This window comes from Xyrauchen texanus, chromosome 46, assembly GCF_025860055.1.
Source record: "Xyrauchen texanus isolate HMW12.3.18 chromosome 46, RBS_HiC_50CHRs, whole genome shotgun sequence".
NCBI classification, from domain to species: domain Eukaryota; kingdom Metazoa; phylum Chordata; class Actinopteri; order Cypriniformes; family Catostomidae; genus Xyrauchen; species Xyrauchen texanus.
Genome location: NC_068321.1, coordinates 16,261,584 through 16,279,008, shown reverse-complemented (window position 1 = coordinate 16,279,008; position 17,425 = coordinate 16,261,584). Strand labels below are relative to the sequence as shown.

Genomic DNA, 17,425 nt, shown 5'->3' with positions numbered 1-17,425 from the left:
AAAGGGATGAGGGTGATTAAATTAGAATTTGGGGGGGGGGGGGGGGCTATTCTATTAAGCTCAGTCAACAGTATTTGTGGCAGTGTTGATTTCCACAAAAAAGTAATAATAATTTTTTTTTTTACTTATCCCTCATTTTCTTTAAATTAAGCCAAATGTGAGGTTACAGCGAGGCACTTATAATGGACATGAATGGGGAAAATTGTTGGAGAGTTTAAAGGCAGAAATGTGAAGCTAATAATTTTTTAGAAGCACTTGCATTAATTCTTTTAAAACACATGTATTATTTGAGCTAATAAGGGTTTTGGGGTTAACAGCGTTATGTCGTCATATCAACAAAGTTGCAAAAGTGGCAAATCTTTACACTGAAAATTTTAGTAAGTGATTTTATCACATTGAAATCATTTTAACACGCATATTGTTTACATCTTGTGGATATACTTTTGAAACAGTGAGTATTTTAACATTCATGGACTGGCACCGTTCACTTCCATTGTAGCTAAAGGTCACACTGTAGCATTGTCACAAAGGCTGTCGAATTAACTTTAACTTGTATTATATTCCTTTAAATTATATATATATATATATATAAGAAGAACAGTCATTTTCCCACATATATTGGTTTTAGGGAACATATCGCATATTTGTAATATAAACGACGCAATCGTTTATAAAAATGTCATTAGTAGCTACGCATTGTAGTTTTGTCGCGTTTCTAGCGGTGTAAAGTTGACTGTGAATTGTCAGGGGTGCCAAAAGACAACCTTATTCGTTCCTCAAGGAAAAACACAAACATTTGGAGACTGCTGGGTCTCTGCTCCCTCCTCCAGGGGGCGGGAGGGACATTATTCAACCCGGAACTCTGAATGTGATCAATTAGAACTCTGAAAACTTTCAACGAAATGTAACCGTTCGACCAGTGCTCTTCGAATCACTGTCGTTGTTTCGCGGGAATAAAAGATCAAATGTGTAACCGCTTTGCTGCTCTGCGATCTCGCCGACTGTGAATTATACCCCGCTTCCAACAGGTAAGAACAAAAAAAAAAAAAACAACAACTTAATAACTATTGATCGAAACTTTTTGCCAACTTCTTCCCTGGCGCGCGAAAACTAAAGTTAAACAGGCAACGCACGTAATTGTTTACATGCATTTCTTTAATCCGTTGGGTGTAAATAATAAAAACGCTTGATGTTAAACTAAAAACACGTTTTTTTGCTTCTGTTGAGACATTTAAAGTTATATAACAGATTTATCATACCACCTTAAAATATAAAGGCGTTGAGTTTTTAATTAAAAATGTCTCCTTACAAACGTTGTGTACCTAACGTCAGTTATTAGTGCATAGCCTACTATTGCACAGTAAAGCGCGTGAACTCTTAAAGCATGTGATTACAAATCTGTCTCTGGATTTTCTGAAAAAATTATATATAATATAGACATCCCTTGGAATTTGTAAGAAAAAGTGTGTGCGATCTTTGATTTGGGGGTTGGTGGTGTGTCAGAAGGTGGAACATCTGAAATTCCAGGCAGGCTTTTTTCATGCACTCCCACAGAAAATCAGACTCATGCCATGCTTCCAAGGGCAAGCACCACTGGGAATGCTGTCAGTGGATCTTAAAGTAGTGGATGTAGCTCCGCTGTCCTTACATTCCCTGATTTTAGTGTGCAAAATGTTTCCCTATCTATCTTTCTTTCTGTCTCCATTTTTTGGCCTATAAAGTGGAGCAGGGCTGTGCTGTCACAACTTCTCTCTGAGCATGCTGAGGCATGCTGGGAATGAAGCCTGGGAAACACAAACATTCGGCCTGCGTCAGCAACTTGACGAAGGGCCCTGTCTTACAACATGTTTAATCCCCTTGAAGAATCTGTACACAGATCTAATTAATTTGTGGAGCTGCTCAGTCATCGGCCTTAGATTAGTCTGGAAATAATGCTGATGTAAAGTGAGCAGTCAAATATTTGAGATGATATGGTAGAAGTTTCAGCTATATGGGTTGTTTGGGGTATGTATGGTGTACTTTCTGATCCTCAAAACAGTGTCTCTCTTCCATTGGGAAGCTCCTTAAGGACAATACTAGATGGTCTGCACATATGGAAGTACTTGAGTCTGTTAAACATTTCAGCAGAGGCTCCTGTTAATAAAGCAACCATTTGCATGTGTGTAGAAGTAGTTCAACCTCAGATGGCATGCTTCCAGACCACCCACAGTTTATCTGATGCATATTGCAGACAGAAATGGAAAGAGCTGGCTGAAATGACCAGCTCCAATTTGATTGGCTAACTTCATGCAACATTTGGTAATCAGGTTGCGCAGGTTTTTAATCAGTTCAGAAGAACCCTGATCTCGTCTACTGACCAGTACTAATGATTTTCCAGTCTCTGTTGAGATAAGCTGGTAGCTAGATGTGAAATATGAGTATCTTGGTGCTAAAACTTCTGAACTGACACATCGAAACTTCACCTTTGACATTGACCCTGAATCCCCAGTTGGCCTTCTTTGGCCCAATTGTAATCGGCAGACCAAAGGCAATTGGCCCAGAGGAAGCCCCGAGTGGGAACGCAACTGGCCCTGGCATGCACTAGCACACCCACACCCTTTTGTTTTAAGGAAGAACTGGATTCTGAGTTCTTCAGTTCTTCAGGTTATTGTTGTGTAGGTTCTTTAACACTTTTCTTTGGTCCGGGCAACTTCATAAACGGTTAAAGCAAAAACTAATCTTGCGTTGCATGTAAACATCTTTACTGCCATTCTGACCTGTTTCTACAATTAGACACTAAGTAGTAAGTTAACTAGATATCCACATGTAAAACTGTATGTTTTGTTGTCAGTGTTCATGACTGAAATAGTAAGTGTGTATTATTTTTTACATACAGAATATGAAAGTCTACATACATTTTCCACTTCTTTTCTGTGCCAATTAAGTGAGTTTTTTCGATGTTGGCTTTAATTTTTGTGTCATTAATGTCAGATTTCTTCTTTTGTTTTTGGTGATTTGCATTCTTTGTGCACATCACAGACTTAAATGTTGATCTGTTTCTCACCCACACCTATCACAACACTTCTAAAGACATGGATTTAACAACTGGAGTCATATGGATTACTTTTATGTTGACTTTATATTATTTTTAGACCTTCAAAACTTTACCTTTTACTTGCGTTGTATGAACCTACGGAGATATAAACATCCTAAAAAGCGTTGTTGTGTTCAGCAGAAGATAGAAAGTCATGTACATCTGGCATGAAATGAGGGTGAGTAAATAAGAGAATTGTAGGTGTACTGTCCATTTAAATGTAACCTGAAGCACAAAATGAGAGAGGCACAAGTTCTCCTTTAAAAGAGGAAGACCGGGACATAGAACGCACAGTCATCCTGAAAATAGAATGAATGACACATTTACTGACCTAGTGCATTCTGTCCTAGTGTCTGCTGTGTGTGGTTGAAATGTATGTATCTACTGTACTTGTTTTTGGTTAGACCAGTTGTTCTCAACCTTTTTGTCTCCAAGGCCCCCCACTGTCCAAGACAATATTTGTAGGCCCTCTTGCCCGAAACTAGACGTGTCTGATTAAAATAATTAATCATGGATATTTTTTTTATTCTAGACATTTAAGAAAGAGTCTGTTTATATTTTGTCAGCATACAACTTAAAGTATTTTTAGCATTTGAATTAAGTTGGATTATTTTAATTATTTTAATATTTCTTATTTTAAATTATTTTAAGTCATCTTGAGGCCCCCTTGGAAGTCTACTGAGGCCCCCTATTGGGTCCCAGCCCCCTGATTGAGAACCTCTGGGTTAGATGACAAAACGGCACAAATGAATCCTACAAACATTACTCATCTTTGTACAATTTCTCATTGCATGCATTCTTATGTCATTTAAAAAAAATATGTGTATTATTATTATTATTATTGGTCTCTCTCTCTGTCTCAGGGTTGTAGACATTCACCTTTCAAAATGCCACAGCAGAAGGATATAGTAAAGATTGCCATCCAGATGCCGGGTGCATACCCGCAGCTCATTCAACTAGACCAGGTGAGCCATCTAATGCTTCCCCGATTCTGCCATCATAAAGCGAATGTTAACCAGTGCACACGTAAAAGAGCAAAACCTGTCCTCCAGCATTTGAGGAATAGCAATACTGTTCATTCAGTTTCATACTGAACTTGGTTTTTCTTCCAACAGTTCCTTGAAACAGAGGTGTATTCATTGTAATTCACACAGTAAAAACTTATTGAATAAAGACCAAAGGATTTCATTGAAATGAGGAATTTGCTTGTATAAATAGATTTGAATGTTGATAAACTGTGATTATGCAATTGGAGTGTTTACAAGTGCAAAGTATGCACTTGGAAAGTACTTGTAGGTAGTTAAGAAGAATTTTCAGTGGTTCTCATCTGGTTTTGCTTCAGTAGCCAGTTTTAACACAGTACCAAACGTGTTAAACAATTTAACCCAAATTTAAAGTATTCTGTGTTGCGTTTTCTTTTACCTTGCATCTTTAAAAAAAAAAAAAAGATAGCGGATGAATGAATGTCCCAGAACCTGCCATTATTTACATCAGCCTAATTTGTCTAGCTTCTACCAAGTGACAGGATTTGTAACACATGTTAGACAATAAAAAGTGGCTTTAAAATTAGGAAAATATCGTCATTACGAAATTTACGTGCATTCAGGGCACATGATTAATTACTTTCAAACATGCTATTTTTATGTAATCTCAACAAATTAACGTGTTCGAGTCACAGCCTTAATTAAAATATCTCAAAAGCCAGTGTACAGATTGCAGATTAGTGAAGATAAATCACTTCTGAACTGGATTTGAAGGGCTGTGATTCACACGCCATCTGCAGAGTTTCACGCTAAACTCCCCTGAAACTTAAATGAGGATTTTAGTGAATGCAGAGCGCTCTGATTTCACTTTAATTTTATGATTGTGTATTGGCAAATATTATTGTCATCGTGGGTTCATACATGCAGTGACAGAGGAGCCCTGTGTTACTCCCGAGATGATAGAATGAAGAAATGCAGAATCTCAAAGGTCTTTCTTCATGTGAAATAAGGGATTTGTGTTTAATCGAAGGGCCTTAAAATAACGTATGAAAGTGAAGAATTTTGGATAGAACATTGTAGAAGTTTGCAATAGTAAAATATTTCTAAGTTTTTAAACCTTTAAAGATCATGTGAAATTTCAAATGAATAAATGACTTAAGGTTTATGAAGCATGGATACACCTATGATAAAAGCATGCCATAACCATATCATAATCGCAAAAGCTCTAAAACGGACAATTAATTGTCATAATCACAATTAAAGCCCTATTTCTGTGTAACAAACCATTGAGGTGATTTATAAAGACATTTTGTAAGCGATAATAACAGTTTCTTATATCTACAAAACAGGTTACTTTGTGTCTTACTGCAGAATTGTGTTATTGAAATGTATTTGTTTACACATTCTTTCTACATCTTACAAATCATAACCAATTAGCTCATTTTCAGTTGCTTTGAATGAGATTTATGCATCTGCCATCAGTCCAACCTATTAAGTTAAGCATATTCAGTATCATCAGAGGTTTTGATCCCATCATGTGGGACTGACGTATTAACAGGTTGTGTTATTGTAAGTGATGCTTGACAATATGAAGGGCCAGCTATTGTCAGAGGTCTTCTCACCATGGGATAACAGGGATGAAATATGAATGAACCTGTTGCGAGACAGTGATTACTGCTTAAGGATTACAAAGAACCTCAAATCCCCTGATGACCTTCTCTGCAACATTTCCTCACTAAACCAAATGCTTCCACATGGCTTGCCAGCTCATAGACCACAAATTATAGGCCACTGATTGGTCAGCCGAGGAACACCAAAATTTCTGATTGGTGAACCACAGAGGCAGCCACAAATTATGAGATATTTCAGATGCTGACATGGGAGATGCTTTTCTCTCATATATTGACACTTGTTTTGTTTGATAAAAAGCTTTAAGATGAATCAAAGCTCTCTGAGCTTTAAAGGGATAATTCACTCAAAAATGAAAATGTTGTCATTTATTTACTCACTGATGTTATTTCAAATTCTTCCATTGAACACAAAAGGAGATGTTATGCAGAATGTTATAGACCATTCACAGAATGTTAAGGAAATAAGATGCAATGAAAGTGAATGATGAATGAGGATGACATTTTGCCTTACATCTCCTTTTTTGCTCCATTGAAGAAAAATTATTTTTGGATGATCCATCCCATTAGAATCAAATTAAATCAGTCATAGAACTAGTTATTGCCTGTTAGACAAAGATTTAATCAAATTATGGCTTGTGAGCTCAATCTTCTGCTCTGCTGTGCTTTACATTTAATGCATTTTTGCATTCATTTTTTTCCCTCTTTTTATCCCCAGAAAAAGCCCCTCACTGCTGTCATAAAAGAGGTTTGTGACAAGTAAGTCTGTGTTTTTGACTACAGAGATGTTTATTTCCCTTTTTTATTTCTTTTTTGTAAAGGGTGTTGTATTATTTTTGAAGGTGGAATGTTCCAGGCCCTGACAATTATGCTCTCCAGTATGCAGATGGAGTTCAGACATACATCACTGAATCTGTAAGTCATTTCCACCATTTCAGTTCTATAACTGTGTGTATGTGTGCGTGTGTGTGGGTTGTTTAAGTCAATCCCACCACAGATGTCAACAATGCCATTTGCTCTGGTATCCTTTGCTTGTCATAATGCGGGGTATATCAGAAAGCTGGTTAAGCGACTTCCCAGGTAAGTTTACTCTGAGGAAGTGGATAACCTCAACTTTCGGTTCCAAAAACTGAGGTTACTTTCAGGATATGTTTGTAGCAACTTAGTCTCTGAACAAAACCTGCTCCGGAGTAGTTAGTTTATTTCAGGTAGATGTCAGTATGTTTCAGTGGTTGTCAGCGCATGCATGCCCTTTTGATGGCAACACAGTGGGCGTGGAAACTAACTACTAAATTACACACACGATTAAACTTTCAAATCATTATTATGGTGTTGGGCCACATGTGCCAAATGGGAGACAAAGCAGGCATACACAGAGTCATAAAACCTGACTGAGGCATGTAGGCACACTCAAAGCCTGATAACACAGAATCAGCTGCCAAAGTCAAACAAAGGGAGTCCAAACAGACTACAGATCCCATCAAGCCTTGCTCACTTTACACCTAGGTGTGAAATTCTGAAGGATTGAACTCTTAACTCCTTTTGGATGAAACCCATGACAGAACGCGTCCCTCATCCATGATCTCATCGAGAGTATAAAACCCCGGAGATTCCTCCTAATCTTGCTTCCAGCAACAGTATGCAGTAGTTGCAGACCTGCTACTCCCAGGTGTAGCCTCGTTGCCCAAGGATGTAACGTACGTACCTGAACTTTGAACATACAAACTCCATCTTCCTGGACGAGCCGAGATTCTCCGTGTTCCATTGAGCATGCTAATGAATCCGTAGGAGACTGCCGAGCAATCTGCGTATCACCCTTTTTTGCCTGCAGAATTGAAGAAGATTTCTCTTCCTCCTTCAAACGAGTCGACCTGCCGTGAATCAGCCACCGTACCGCCCACCGACAGAGCGAGGAAACGGCCTCCCGTCATCACCCGAGCTTCAAAGAACCGAGTTGGAGTCAAACGACGGACAAGCACACATTCTACCCACATCCTCACGCGACTCAATTTGGAGGTTTACGTCTGGGCAGAGATAGATTATTGTAGTGTGTTATTCTTGTGTATCAAGGTTATTGCCTGTACAGTTTATGGACTGCTGAGTCCACTCATTGCTGCTAATAATACTCAGAGTATTACTGTAACCACAAATGAGATTTGATGAGATGTAGTCCAAACATGTTGGGCTGTTTGTGCATTTCCGCCATTGCGGGTGAGACCGGCACACTGAGTTTATCCATTAAAGAACCAATGACTGTGGCGGACGGATTACGAGCCATTCACCGCATCTCTGAGTGATAAAACTAACAGTTGCCTTCTCTCCCACAATCGCTAAACCGGCTTCGGTGCCGTTATCCTGTTCTCTCTCTCTTGTACTAACCACACACACACACGACCCCTCACAAGCATACCCGCACACATTTGGCAAACAGTTAACTTGGCGATAGAGCCCATCTTTGTCCCCAAGTACAGGCAGACGCCATTAACCAGACTTTCTGCTCACATCCGCGGCCACATTGTCTGGCCGGAAACCTTGCGTAACCCACACTCCACGAGAGCCACGTCCACCTTTTTATGCACTCCTCTCTTTATACTCTCATGTATTATAGGCTTATCTCTTACCATATTTAATCATTTAGTTTGTAGTTGGAATTTCAGAAATTTTTCGACTGCATTGTATTGATTTTTAATTGATATTATTGCATCAATAAACTTTGTTATACTTTAAAGGGAAGTCTTTTGGTATTGTTCGGCATGTACCTGTGCCAAGGGCTGGCAGGGGATGTCAGTGCTCCGATTCAAGCCTTCATTTTTTCCTTTTGAATGTCGATGTTCTCCAGACGTCGACTTTCCTAAGAGAACAATCCTATATTGAGACTGCTACACTGTCTGGGTATTAGTCCCTGACTCCAGGGTGGTGCCCCGGTGATATTAATCCTTATTAATATTCTATTGAATTTGATAATTGATAGTTATATTTGATGATTTTTTATTTAAGAGATTAATAAGATAATGTTGATTCGAGATCAGATGTTCTATTGATTTTAATAATGAGTAGTTGTCTGATAATTATTAATATTCTATTTATTTTGATAATTGATCATCTTTGATTATGGTTGTTGAAGGATTAATAAGCTAATATTGATTCAAATAATGAATAATTATCTTTTGATCATTTGATTGCTAATAACCAAACCCCAAATGATGCCCCAACAATGGTAAAATCTTTACTTTACCTCACAAATCTTGTTCCTGGTATGTCCAGTCTCACACACTGCAGATTTACATTCAAAAGTAAACAAGTTGTGTACATTGTGCTTATACTTTTAATGAGAAGTTTTTAATATTGTAATATTTTTAATATTGAACACATTGGAAAGGCCTCCACACTCTTCACTGGAAAGAAATGGCTTTGTGTATTTATATTTAGCCTTTCTAATAAATAAATGTATTTCATAATTTAATGAACATACATATCAAAGAACAAAATTATTATAGCACCCACATTCTTTTTACAGTTCCTTCAGTCAATGAATATTCATGCTATTTATTACATAACATTCCATACTATATGCAGGCACAGTCTGAAAATTCAAAGCTTAAGCAATTACTCACTCATTCTTCACAAACTAGATAATATGTGATCATTTCACAGACCACAGATATAGCATAGAGGTGAGAGATTTGATTCCTTATCACTTTAATTCTTGTACTGTACATGTAAATGCACACATTTCCTGACTTGTTTATTGAAATCTCTTTTATTATCTGAAAATATAAATGAGGCATGCTGTCATTATAGAGTAACCTACAGTCAGTCTTGGGGAGTAAGAGATTACTCGTAACGGTGGTATGTGATCAGGATTCAAAATTAGGTAATCTGTTACAGTTACATAAAACCATCGTAATCAAATTAGTTACATTTAAAAAAAATTGGGTGACTTTTGATCATGAGCAAGCAAAGACACTCTCCAGCATTAATTATGACAATAATAACGATGATGATGACGACGATGATGATGATAACGTGTGATCTACCTATTGAATACAGTCTGAAGTTAATGAATGTTGCAAATTACAATTGCCTATACACACACTAACTGCATTAAGTTGTAGAATTACACTTTGCAGGCAATCTGAGGTATATGTCCTCATCAAATAACTCAAAAATCATCTGTTTGCATTCAAGGCATAATTTAAAGTTTTAGAGATTATATTTATTTTATCTTGACTTTATTTACATGTGGCCTTGTGGTAATCCAAAAGTAATGAAAAGTAATATGCTAACATTTTTTTCATATTGCTGTAATTGGATTACATTACTGCGTTTTTTTTTTTAATAATTGGTAATCCGTAACAGATTACATTTAAAAAAAATTAACCCACCCAAACCTGCCTACAGTGCCCTCCTTTAGGTGCTGGTAAAGTGATTCAATGAAAAGATATCTTTCTGATGCTCAGCCCCTTCTACTCTATTAGAAGCTATGGTCCTTCTCTAAATTACATGATTAATCTGCCTTTCAATATGGACCTTTTACCGTTTCCTTTACAACTAGGAAGAGATGAGTTACTGTTCTCTAATATTGAGATCATGGACATCTATAATATATAATCAGACACATGATCTTCTGTTAAAACAACGTCATTTAATTCAGTTGTTGGAGGTAGATGGACCCTCTACATGAGACTGCACAGCCATTTTAGTGGACAAGACAACAAACAAGTTTTATTGCCACACAGAATAAGAAAAGGACATAACTCTGTGGGCTTCCCATCATTCTCCACCTCTGATACAGCAGATCTTCATCTTATGAATAATCATTATATCATAATAATAGATATTTATTTATATCACACAATATACAATTGCTTTGTAAGGATACACAAACCCTGCCGAAGCGGGATGCTGAGGCCTGTTCACCAGTGAAGCGTCAATCGGCAAAGTGGTGTGATGTTCGACGGAGCACTGCAGGGAAGCGGAAAGTCTTCCCGTGAAGATTCCGTCCGCTGACTCATGTATATCGACGAAGGTAGAGGGCTTCTAGACAAAAGATTATCACTGCCTTGAAGGAAGAAATGGTGTTTGTGCACCTGCTTTTTATAGCGGTCAAGTTGGGGGCAAAAGAGGTGGGGCTCAAACACCATAGCCAATATTAGAATATTGCCGTTATTGTAGAGCAGTTTCAACTAGGTTATGCAAGAAGGCACTACCCATATGCGTTACTTCGCAATGTCAAGTGTACTAAGTTGTAAGGGTGTAAGGTGTCCTGGAACCCACATTTAAGCAAGTTTTGGGTTAATCAACCTAGAATTCAGGGTTTATGTCATGGTAAGTTATCCTTGCTTTCTGGAATACCCCTCTGGGTTACAGATGGGGTTCATGCTGTGGTTGTATTTGCTTTGCTCTAATTGTTCACTCTGTTTCCATCTGTCTGTAACCTGGGCAGAGGGGATGTGTCATGTGACTGAGAGCTGACAGAATATTTGTAATAAACAAGCTTTTTTGGTGATGAAAGGCTATTTTGATGTACTTTCATTCATATTAGCAGACGTGTGTAAAAGTGAGTGAGTTTGCTTTTATCTGTCTTTTTTCTGTCCTTTTTTGTCTATCTTTCTGTCTTCGTCTGTTTGTCTTTCTGATTTTCTTTCTGACTTGGTAATTTCTTTCTGTCTGTCTTTATTTCTTTTCGATCTTTCTTACCTTCTGTCTTTTTTCACTTTTATCTGTCTTTCTGTAATTCTGTCTGTCATTTTTGCTTTTATCTGTCTTTCTGTCTGTCAATCTGACTTTTTGCTTTTGTCTGTCTTTGTCTTTTTTCATGTCTTTCGGTCTGTCTGTCTTTCCTTCTGTCTTTGCTTTATCTGTCTTTGTCTTTCTTTCATTCTTTCTGGCTGTCTCTGTCGGGCTGTTTGTCTCTGTGTTTCTTTCTGTCTCTCTCACTGTAAATATAAATACACACATGCGCGCATCAAAATATTTCTGGTGGTGATAATTATCTGGTGGTGTCTAATAATAGCTGTATCACTTCCTTGAAACTGACAGGTGACTGTTTGATGACTTTTGTTCTAGAACCGCCTGGACATAAAAAATGGCAGCATTCTTCGTTTAACCAAAGCTCCAGTGAGTACTTGCACTACAACCTCATGTACACAACATTTTAATTTGCAACCAGAGTATGACACTGACAATATATAACTTGCTTATTATATCTGTTTGCTCAGTGTGTGTCAGAAACTAATCTGACCATGCGTGATAATATAATGGCCATGTATAGTAATGTGTTAGTGAATTGATTTACAGCATTGCATGTGTATTTTTGTGTTTGTCAGGGCCGTTGTGCTGAAGATCTGTATAAAGGCATTCAGAGTTCAGACTCAGGAGTGCGCTGTGACTCTCTGAAGCAGCTGGCAACCATCTCCACTGATATCACGTTTGCTCAAGAGTTTATCAGTCGTGATGGACACTCCCTGCTCGTCAAGATAGTGGAGGATGCTAACGAGTGAGTTTCCTGTCTGTCTCATTCCTCTCTTTATAACTCAATCTCCCAGTTTTATTATTGACAATGTATAGACCAAAGAACATGAAAGTGTATATCCTATCTCCAGGGCTCCTCTGATAATGACACACACACTCACTGCTTTCATGGAGCTCATGGATCATGGCATTGTGTCCTGGGAGAATCTCTCCAGTGTCTTTACAAAAAAGGTGAAATCCAGCTACACACACACCCTTCACATCCATAATAAAGTATAATCACTATAACAATCTAATTAAATATCGTAATTGGACATCTGTCTGGATAACTTGTTTCTGATTGGCCAGTCTTGGCATTCTGTGGTCAAATATTTTAGATAATGACCACTAAACTGAAGTTGTTTATTTGTCTTTAATTGTTTACCGTCTTTGTGTGCATATCTGTGTTTAATGGTGTGTTTGTTTTTCAGATTGCCAGTTTTGTCAATGCAAAGGTGCTGGACACCTCTATCCAGCAGGTGTCACTGGCCATCCTGGAGAGCATGGTGCTCAGCAGCAGCAGTTTGTTTATTGAGGTCAAACAAGAAATCACTCTGGAGAGACTCATCTCACATCTGCAGGTGTATGTATGAATGCTCGTTTAGGAACCTAACCTCGATAAATTTACCAATGTTTACTTGCGACAATAGAGGCGCAGATATAACACACTGAATGTTTCTTCCTCATTCAAGAAATTCCTTTTGGTTTGGATAATGTCATAGAGTAGATATTGATCACATTTTAAGTTAGAGTGCCGTCTTCTCACCTCTCTTCCCTTTTTTATTTTCTCTTCGTTTGTCCATGCTTACTGTAGAACAAATCAGCAGCTGCAGACAAAGGCCATGGCTCTGCTGATGGCAATGTTACAGGCTGCTGGAGAGGCAGACAGACAGGTGAGGGGTAGACAAGTTGCATTCTGTCTCTCTGACATCATGATGTCGCTGCCACTGTCAGTTAATATTTAAAATAGTGCAGGCCTGCGTTTAAAATAAGGAACTTTTCAGTTCAGCATTTTAAAGCTAATTAACTGGACAAAGAGAGTGTCCAAACTGGCTTTTGGTATATGAGAACTATTTTGCCTGTGGAAAAACTGCATGATTCATTGGGAATGGTTGAGATCAGGTTCTGTTCAATAATATTAGTTGATCCATTATGGAGCATAAATTGACAAACAAGACTATGACTCTTTATTAATCTTGATTAATGTTAATTTATACATCTACAATTGTTCTCTGACTACATGTACATGGACACCAGAAAGAGGGTTATTGTGAAAGCATCATTCCCGTTTACATGCACTGTAGAAGTGGCGTATACTTTACTCCCCTATACATGTGTCAGTAAGCAGTTTTCTCCACAGCAATGTAAGTTCCCCGTTACGCTTGTGTAAATAATAAACATGGTATCTGAGGAAGACTTCACTGTTTTATTTTCTGTTACTTTGCATTATTTCTGTCACGATATGCAGCAGAACTGTTCTGCAATAGTGGGGTTTCCCTCTTACATAAAACTCTGGGATTCCCCCATTGTAGGTGCACATATAAAGGAACGTGAGGGACCGTCAATATTTTCACTGGTGTTTATAAATGAGTATAGTTTAATGTGTATGTGCTTTTCCCACTGTAGTCCCAGAAATATTGAATTCATTCCGCTGTATTGACTTGTTGTTGGGCTCCCTCCTATGATGTTTGTTATTCGATAGGTTCCACGCACATGCGCACACTCCTCAAAAAAACGTTTAGAACACCGCTTATGTGTTTATATGGCCACATCAAGCCGAGTTCTCAGGAGAAACCTAGGTGTGTTAAACCACTTTCTCTTAATTCCTTAAATATTCCTATAATGCCGTAAGGAAATCGGTATTCTCTTTTACATGACGTTTCAGAACGCCACTTTCTGCATAACCCCTGGAATAAACTGTTGTCTAAAGTGCATGTAAACGTGTTCTGTTAGTTAATTTTTTACTAATGTTTACATTGTATAATTTTTATACAATGTTTGCTTATACATTACAATTTTTTATGTTAAAAATGTACTAGAATATGTTGAAATTAACATTAATAATTTATGATTAATAAGTGCTGTAAAAGTATTGTTTATTGTTAGTTCATGATCCCTAATGCATTATCTAATCAAACGCATACAGCCTAATTGTAAAGTGCTATCAAAATTACATCATTATCAGACATTGAGCTAGGAAGTCAAGATTTTCCATTTATTATAATAAAAAACTTAAAGTTAATTTTGTCCCATGGTTGAGATGCTCCAAATCAATTTCAGAATTTCTTGAATAAATTTGGTAAAAGCATTGTTTTGAATGGTTATTGCACTTTAAAAAAATTGTATGCATTTAATAATGACTGAATTTAATTTGTGGGGTTATGTGTCAATTAATCTAATTCTGATCATTTAAATTGGTTTCAGGAGCTCTTTGACTTTCTTGAGAAAAGGAACCTACGTCAGTATATTCATAAGGTGAGAAAGCTTAAACAATTTTGATACTTTGTTTTAAACACTTATCCCTTATTAACTGTTGTATGTTATATATATTGTTTTTATGAGAGAAAATATGTAAAAACCTTTGGGAATCTGGATTGATGTCTTTTTTTTTTAATACGGTAACAATTTGGTAACCATGTCATCCCCTCTGTATTGCTATAGTATAATATAAATCGTGTTCATTGAATGTGTGTTTCTTTTGAAGAAATAAAAATATTCTGTGCGTATGATATTTAACTTCTGTCTGTCTTATGATATTAACAGAATTGTGACTTACTTTGTAACATGACATTTGATATAAATAAAATCTACTCTGTGAACATTATTTAGTTGATATAAATTCCACTCTATAAACATTAAATCTACTCGTGTGCTATTTTCAGAACATCATCCACAGCTCTAGTTCTGTAGGCGACGAGATGGCGCACTACCTCTATGTGCTGCAGACTGTCCGTCTAAACCACCTGGAGCCCCGCATGAGAACACCTCTCGATTCTTACAACCAGGTCTTTTGTTCATTCCCATTATTTTTCATGTAATCTTCCTTTAATTTCTGAGTTACTATTTGAACTTTGAACTAGTTGAAATTCTGGAAATATCAGGGAATTTTTTAATTTGTGATTTCCAGTAGAGGTCGACCGATAGTGGATTTTGCCGATACCAATAACTAGAAGGTAGAAAAGACGGTTAACCGATTAATTGGTCTATGGTTTTTCAAATATTGGCAACCATCGGCATAACTCTTTGCTGAAAACTGATAGTTCCAAAAAGCAACTATCGGGACAGATTAATCGGTAAAACCGATATATCAGTCTACCTCTAATTTCCAGGACTAGAAAAGTCAGGAAAATTCCAATTGTGAATACATTTTTTTCTTGCTACACTCTATTGTGAGAGATTTAATCTTTTTGAGTGCAATCGCTGTAGAATTGTGTTATTAGTCCCTATCTAGTAATCTTGAACTAATGTAAGATTAATGAAAATTTCATTGGTCAAAAAAGTGTGGGAACTCTGTGAGAAAGAAAAAGTGAGAGAAAGTGAACTCTAAGACATTCTCTTTGTTGTTTTAATCTCATGTTTATCTTATATTCTTAATATTCCTCACTGTTTATTTTCCCTCGCTTCAGGACCAGAGAGAGATGCTGCATGGTTTGCGTCAGGCTGCGTTTGAGATGGAGAGTGAGAGCGGTCTGAGCAATGAGCGTCGACGTTCACTCTGCGCTAAAGAGTTTAAGAAGCTTGGCTTCTCAGTGAGTATGGCAAAAATGTTACAAGACGTTTAGTCTTCACAATAATCCACGCCATTCCAATTTACAAAAGTGCTTGCAACACAGAAACCCTACTGCATTCTAGTCTTAAGTGGGAGTCTGTTTTTTTGTTGTTTTTGTGTGCACGTTAGAATAACAGTAATCCTGGTCAGGATCTGAGCCGCTGTCCTCCAGGCCTCCTGGCTTTGGACACCATGGCGTATTTTGCCTCCCGTTACCCTGATGCTTACAGCAGGGTGAGTTAGCCCACACAAAGAGAGACATAATGTCTTAAAAATAACTTTATAGTCATCACTTCACAGGATCATGACATGTAAATCCATCTAAAACCATTTTAAATGGCATTTTGCTATGACTGCTTTTTATGAATTCATTAAGTCCATAGACAGTAACTACGCATCTACCAACCTATGATGTTCTCTCCGTTTCATTCTCTCAGTTTGTGCTGGAGAACAGCAGCAGGGAGGACAAACATGAGTGTCCGTTTGCACGCAGCAGTATACAGCTCACCCTCATCCTGTGTGAGATCTTGCGCATCGGAGAACCTCGTGAGTCACCTGACACTGTACTGGAGATGATCATTGTAAATTATGAGATAATCAGTGTAAATGAACCAACGTTTTTATGGCACATGAAACCGGATGCAAATCTCACTTTTTGGCCAACATGACTTGGCAGTTCTAAATTCAGCAGTTCTGCTTTATAACTACATATTTAATTTGACACAAGCAAAAATGCACCTGTTAAAACTGTTTATAAAGTGCTTCACAGCAGAGATGGGGACTCGAGTTAGAGACTCGGACTTGAGTCGCATTTTAACAGACTTGACTCCAGACTCAACCTAAAATTACTTCAGACTTGACTCGACATAAATTACTTTTGATTATTTAAAAAATTACTTGAGTCTTTTAACCTTAAGTATTAATATCTTAAAGGAAGAATTTATATTTTGTTAGGGCTGTTACGGTGGTCATTTTTTACCACTGTGGTGGTTAAGGACCAATCACAACAGGTGAATGGTGTTATACTGTTGTTGAAGGGCAGGGGAGAGAATGTGCGCACAATTTAAGACAAAGAGCCTAATTTGTATTTTGTGTACAATCACAATATATAATAGAAAATACAAACCTTTTGCATTGGTTTAACCTTTCTGTCTGTTATACTGCCAATCTTTTATACATCTGTGGCCAAATGTTTGGAATAATGCACAGATTTTGCTCTAATGGAAAGAAATTGATGGTACTTTTCACCAAAGTGGCATTCAACTGATCACAATGTATAGTGAGTATATTAATAATGTGGAAAATTACTATTACAATTTGAAAAAACTTAAACTACTTCAGAGTTCTAATAAAAAATCCTTCATGTTGTGATGACAGCAATGACAGTTTTGCAGATCTTTGGCATTCTAACTGTCAGTTTGTCCAGATACTCAGGTGACATTTCACCCCACACTTCCTG

At 37.4% G+C, this 17,425-nt stretch overlaps 1 protein-coding gene across 1 annotated transcript in view; it reads left to right on the top strand.

The window, feature by feature from the left end:
• Window positions 1–868: 868 nt before the first annotated feature.
• Window positions 869–17,425, top strand: part of LOC127638204 (engulfment and cell motility protein 3-like) — a 33,388-nt gene continuing 16,831 nt past the window's right edge. Inside the window, exons 1-14 of the mRNA XM_052119626.1 lie at window positions 869–1,028; window positions 3,937–4,038; window positions 6,403–6,443; window positions 6,527–6,599; window positions 11,754–11,804; window positions 12,014–12,183; window positions 12,290–12,389; window positions 12,629–12,780; window positions 13,012–13,090; window positions 14,622–14,672; window positions 15,080–15,202; window positions 15,824–15,946; window positions 16,096–16,200; window positions 16,404–16,512. Coding sequence (XP_051975586.1) covers window positions 3,961–4,038; window positions 6,403–6,443; window positions 6,527–6,599; window positions 11,754–11,804; window positions 12,014–12,183; window positions 12,290–12,389; window positions 12,629–12,780; window positions 13,012–13,090; window positions 14,622–14,672; window positions 15,080–15,202; window positions 15,824–15,946; window positions 16,096–16,200; window positions 16,404–16,512 — 1,255 coding nt within the window. The 5' untranslated portion in view covers window positions 869–1,028; window positions 3,937–3,960. The remainder of the gene's footprint in view (window positions 1,029–3,936; window positions 4,039–6,402; window positions 6,444–6,526; window positions 6,600–11,753; window positions 11,805–12,013; window positions 12,184–12,289; window positions 12,390–12,628; window positions 12,781–13,011; window positions 13,091–14,621; window positions 14,673–15,079; window positions 15,203–15,823; window positions 15,947–16,095; window positions 16,201–16,403; window positions 16,513–17,425) is intronic.